Source organism: Physcomitrium patens, chromosome 17, assembly GCF_059467195.1.
Source record: "Physcomitrium patens ecotype Gransden chromosome 17, ASM5946719v1, whole genome shotgun sequence".
NCBI classification, from domain to species: Eukaryota; Viridiplantae; Streptophyta; class Bryopsida; order Funariales; family Funariaceae; genus Physcomitrium; species Physcomitrium patens.
Genome location: NC_143426.1, coordinates 10786258 through 10792461, shown reverse-complemented (window position 1 = coordinate 10792461; position 6204 = coordinate 10786258). Strand labels below are relative to the sequence as shown.

The window sequence follows — 6204 nt, the reverse complement described above, 5'->3', positions numbered from 1 at the left end:
TGCGTGATGATTGCTATTATAATGAGTTTATCGTAACAGTGTAAATCAGTCGAAGTGTTTCGTCCAAAATAACATTCCAGTTTTTATGATACTACTTGTTCGAAGTGTTGTGATACGTTGTCCACTGGTAATGGACCAGAGAATTCAGTATCTCTTTCGCAATACCAATTCAACTACTGGATTTGTTTGAAGCAAAACTTGACTCCACCCTACTCATCAAAACAGATTCCAATCAGGTGACCCCGTTTAAGTGCAGTGCTGAGAATATTGATCGATACCGACCTAACAGTTTGGAGGTGCCCACATTCGGCACCCATATCATTATACAACAAAATTTGATCCCCTCACCAAGAGAACATCACTACGATGTTGATACATGATGTTTTTACAAGAACAACGAAACAGCACAAGCAGACCAAAGTGTATGCACAACTTCAACTATATGTACATTACACAACGCGAGCGATTTCACCTAGCCTGGCTCTCAAACCGTTGTTTTCAGCTTCCAGACGACCGATTTCACCATGAAGCAACGCTATAATAATTTCATATGGAAACATTGGAATGATTCTTTGCAGGGATTCTATGGTGCAAGCCCAGTTTACCAGATCAGCGCCACCCTCTGCAACACAAAAAATCAGAGTGTAATTAGTAATCATCGCAAACCAATGCTCACACCCTCTAAAAAAGGCAGAACCAATACACACTGGATTGTCATTCGTTGTTCTTGTAAAAACATCATGTATCAATACGATTTTATGTATAACTTGGTGCCAAACAGCATGATCCGTTTCCAAGTGCTGCTGGATCAGGCCACTAACCAATGCAAAGAGCGCTATCAATGTCGAAAGGAGACTCCTCATCACCCAAGGCAGCAGGAATCACGTCGCCGTTGCTGTTCTGGTTGTGTACTGCGGGTGCTTGTTGCGGTGCTGCAGCTTCCTCTTGGGCTTCAGATTTCTGCAAACCATTAGTCGAACAAAACTTCATTTAGATAAGGTCTGTTAACGCCTACTTCGTAATAACAACAATATCTTGCTATTCAAATGGTATGTTTACAAAATAAAACAAACTGAAAATATACTAAAACCCTAAACCCTGAACCCAAAACCTAACCTATGAACAGTCTCTCAAGATTGAAAAAAACTGAAAGAAATTGACACACTGTCGCCAGATTTCTCCAAATTTTTTTTACAATTATTATTCCATCGCACATTCGCATACGAGCACTCACAATAAGCTTGTGAACGTCCAAAGTCAACGCGTGCAACCGTTTCTTCATGCCCGGATCCCAATTCAAGTGATCCCTATCCTTCTTACGGTGGTCTTCGGCGAGGCCAATCATCCGAGGATCTCCACTAAACTTCTGAGCTATTAAATAGCGATCCTCCCAGTGATTCAGCTGGTTCTTCTGCAGCCCTAGGAACTTTGTTTCACCCAAAATGCACAACCTAGCAACATCATGAGAAATTCCCACCAGTTCTCTGTCCTGACCAAAGTTAGCACTGTGAACCTTCTTGCAGCCCCTGGACCCCGTGCGCATCTCCAAATGATAACTTAGACCGCGCCTCATTACGCCAAGCGGGAGAGGCCTCTCATCTCGACCTGCCACAATGGCATCCAAGCTCTCGCCTCCTCCTCCTCCTGGAACTCTTATTCTCTGGCAATAGATTCAAAGATAGAATTAGAGCTCGTATAGAACAGCCTGCTGAGATCCTCACCCTTGTCGGCAGACGGCAGTCGGCAACGCAATTCAATTTCCAGGAACGGGGACAAAAAAATTCCGACGCCTGACATGAAGCCTCGTCAGTACGTGTTGCAGAAACCTCTCTATTCAATCGACTGGCTCCGCCATTGTGGGCCGTCGGATCGCAGCTGTCACTCAGATGCAATTTTAACCGCTGATCGGAATTCTGGGAACGGAGTGAGGGAACGTAGTGGAAGAAGGGGGCGGGCACGTTGGAAACTCAGATCTCATTCCTCATTGGCCCCGCAATGATCCACATTGACATGGGTGCTGAATTTTGTTCAGGGGCTGCCTCAGTATCCCACTTTTCAACCATCACTCTTGTTTCAATTTTTGTTTGTTTGTTTGTTTGTTGTTGTTGATATCGTACACAACAGCACTCAATGTCCATGATACTTTTGTTTTCAGGAAGAATTCTTGCAACTCATAAAATGTACTCATTAATTTTTTCTCAAACACAAATATTTTATAAACAAGGATTCATCATTGATTATTTTATTTATAGAAGAAATAATATATAGATTGGCTGATTTTAATTTAATTTAATTTTTGTAACAATTTTTTAATTTACACATATTCTATTGAAAAATGTTGTAAATTCTTATTATTATATTTTAATAAAAAATCAAGAGAACTCATTAAATTAAAATTCTCTTCAAATTTTTTTTTGATACACGATATTATATTGGTATGTTTTTTTTAGAATATTTTGCAAACCATAAAACATTTTCTACAAGCATTATGTATCTAAGTAGTTTAACAATTAAAATAAATGTGGTTGTAAAAACCACCACTAAAACGAGTCTTTTTATTATATATAATAGTAAATATCATCAAATCAAATTAAATCCTTATATGAAGTATCACATTTTGAATCCACACTCTTAATAAAAATCTAAATTTTGAAGAACAATTCTACATCTTTGTCAACATTGCATCTCTTTAAAAATATTTTTTGTGGGATTTGGCAAGCCCTCTTGTAGTGAGCCACTACCTGTGGATACATAACACAATTTTTTTTGTGAAAGACCACCCATCCTAAGTCATTGGGGTCCTGCTGCAATTTAATGTAGTATTGTAATAAAAAATTATATAAATTTTATTTTATTCATAAATATTCTTAAAATTTGTATATAAAAATTACACAATTTTTTTATTGTCTAAAGAAGTTTTTAAAATATGTATGTTAACTTGTGTTTATTAATAAATAATTTTTTACAAAATATAATTTTGAATTAATAATTTTTGTACATTATCATCATTACCATAATATTCTTGTAAGTATATAAACATGCTTCTAATACTATTAGTATTCTAAAAATAAAATAATAATTAATATGCTATTTTGTGTCAATATTTAATCTATTAATTATTTAAAAAAATTGATTGTATTAATATTTTAAATTACAAAAACTAAATTTTTTAATCATTATTTATAAAATAGTTATATTAAAGAATATTTTTTTGAATTTTTTGAGCAAAAATTCTTCCTTGAAATAAAAATATAATGTATATTAAATGTTATTATGTATAAAAATAATAAAATAAAATAAAATAAAATAAAAATAAATAAATGCTTGAAGTAAGAATGATGGTTAAAAATTGGGATTGAAAAACAATCTTGGAATAAACTTCAGCATCCATGTATGTAAGTGTGGATGAATGTAGACTCAATAAAGAATAGTTTTTGAGTTTCTAATATGTCGCCTTTTAAACTACTCAACTTCTAACCTGCTCACTCCTTGGTTCTCCCATGTTTCTTCCTTCCATTTTAAGATATTCAATCAATGGTTGAGATTTTATTTAAGGAGCAATTGCAATCTAACAACCCATAATGATAGAGCTAATTGATTGAGTAGTAATCTTTTTATGACACAATTCTATAAGATAACTTGAAGGATTAGTAGAACAAACAAAGATTATTTTTTTGCGGCTTGCCCAATTGTAATTGTAATCTTAGTCAATTTGATACGATTGACAATGCACAAGCTGACAATATACAACAAGTTCGACTTTCATAAAAGGTGGACATGAGCTCTCATTCTCTACAATGATATAATGACGATATAAGGAATCTATGAGATGATAATTATCTATATGGAATACTACATATGTAGACACCACAAGCAATTGTACATCCAAATATTTACCAAAATCTTTGAGTCAGGTAGTTTTTAATTTAGAATAGTGATGCAAAAAACCTTCATACTAACCATTCAGGTTAGGCTTTGCTATAACTTCATTAGACAATACATGATTTGTATTGAGCTCATTTCTTATCTCTACACATGTAGAAGAACCATTTTTCTTAGAAAATTGAATTATAATAGCATTATTTCTAGCATGGTGTTTAGTATATTAAATAGTGGATCTAATTAAATTGATATTGGTAAAGATGAAATGTAAATTGTAGTGAATCAAATCAAATGTTGATATTAAAAATAATATTGGTTCAATTATAGATTAAATAGCTTAAATATGAAAGCAATATTTTTATGTTTATGGCAATGATACTTTAGAATCCAATGAACTTGCCTCAAAACTTATTTCTTTTTTTATGGATTTTTTTTTGCAATATGAAATAATATCACATGCAGTGAATTTTTGCATATATGTCACTTTTTTGTCACATTTTTTTTAATATATATATATATATATATATATATATATATTAAGCCTTATTTACATTATTATGGACTTGCATCTATAGGTAGCTATAATATTATAGCAAAAAATTCAACCATGCATGTATATTAATTGTTTCTTGCACAATCAAGGGCAAGTTTAGAAATACAATGAGTAATAGTGGTTTGTGGCCATAGAAAATTTTAAAAGGGAAGAAGCTTGTGCTTAAATGCATATTTGTTAAATATACAGAGATAATTGTTGGTGGCATGGTATGTTAGTACTAATTATATTCTCTATTCTTTTCAATGAGTGATCATAGAATATAATTAAATCTTTTTGTTAACGTGTTGTATTAATGATAGTAAAGAGAAGTGGTTGTGTATTTGGTGTATAAATAGATGGATAATATATCTATTAGTGCATTACAAAATTCACTCCTATTGTTTATCAAATTTTCAATAGGATTACTATATTGTATCATGATAGAACTTAAGAAGAATTAGGCAATTTCTTTGCAATCATTTTATTCCAATGTTTGGACATCTATTTATTTGGTAAAATAAAAAGTGGCAACTATAACATATCTATGATTAGTAGTGGTTATCATTAATGATTCTATAAGATCCATACCCACCTTCACAAAAAATTCAATGATTGAATAGAAGTTAATATGTGTAACTTTACATTCTTGTTGTAAGAGTGCTTTGTAAATTCCACCTTTAAAGACCAAAAGAAATTGTCACAATAGTAGAGTCCATCATAATTCAGTCATGATTTTAAATTTTTTTAGAAATAAAATGTGAATTAACCTATTATAATATCTTATTTTAATATTTAGGATTTTATAAAGTAAATTATATATGCTCAAGTATTTTTAAAGAAATAATAAATAATAAAAATATAATTATATAATTTTATAGTAATAAACTTAGAATAAATAATAACACCATCAATCTTATATTTGATTTGGTGATATATCAAAGATAAGTGGAAAGGAGCCAAATTCCATTTGATGCCAAGGTAGCAAAAAAAAACATTGGAGTTGGTATACCAAATCAAGATCTTTAATAGTGAAGTAAGGTTCTGACTCTATGAAATTAATTTGAATTAATACATTGCTATTGGTATATAAACGTCTTAGTTAGTGGATATTTAAAAAATAATAAAATTGAAGAATTAAGGCCCTGTAAGCCAACTATCTTATTAAATAATCAAACTTTATGAGATTGCACATTGGAATATAATTAATATCAATGACAAATTGAAGATTATGGAAGTATGGTTGGAAGTGCTTCACAACAAAGATGACAATAAGACCTTTCTTATTATTGTTGCTATAGTTCTTTTTAGTTTTAGAAAGCCATTGTGAAGCATAGGTTAATACTTGTTCATCACCATCAATTTATTGATCTAAATTAGCACCAATTACATCTTATCTGACATTAATATGTAAGATGAATAATAAGTGGAAGTTAAGATAAATAAAAAGAAAAATAGAGTAGAAGGTAACCTTGAATTTGCCAAAACCAAGCTCTTTTATTTGATTAAAAAAAAAACATATCTGTTTTTATTAATTGATAGAGAAGTGCTACAATAATGGCAAAGTTATAGATAAAGAATTGGTAGTGATTAACCAAGCAAATAAAGGATTGAATAGATTTGAGATTAATAAGAGTTGAAAATTTTTAAATAATGCATAAATTATTTAGATTGGAATAAAGCTATATAAAAAAAAATAACATAGCCAAGATATCTAAATTTAGATAAGTAGATGATATACTTCTTGATTTTTAATTTTAAAATAATAGCCAAAATACAAAAAAAGATGT

At 30.9% G+C, this 6204-nt stretch overlaps 1 protein-coding gene across 1 annotated transcript; it reads right to left on the bottom strand.

Annotated features, from left to right (window-relative positions):
• Positions 1-251: 251 nt before the first annotated feature.
• LOC112294327 (uncharacterized) lies at positions 252-1796 on the bottom strand. Its single transcript, XM_024544627.3, has 3 exons — positions 1235-1796; positions 822-960; positions 252-622 (listed from the first exon to the last, which is right to left on the bottom strand). Exons 1-3 carry the CDS (start codon positions 1571-1573, stop codon positions 450-452), a joined length of 651 nt encoding a protein of 216 aa, XP_024400395.1. The 5' UTR covers positions 1574-1796; the 3' UTR covers positions 252-449.
• Positions 1797-6204: the final 4408 nt, after the last annotated feature.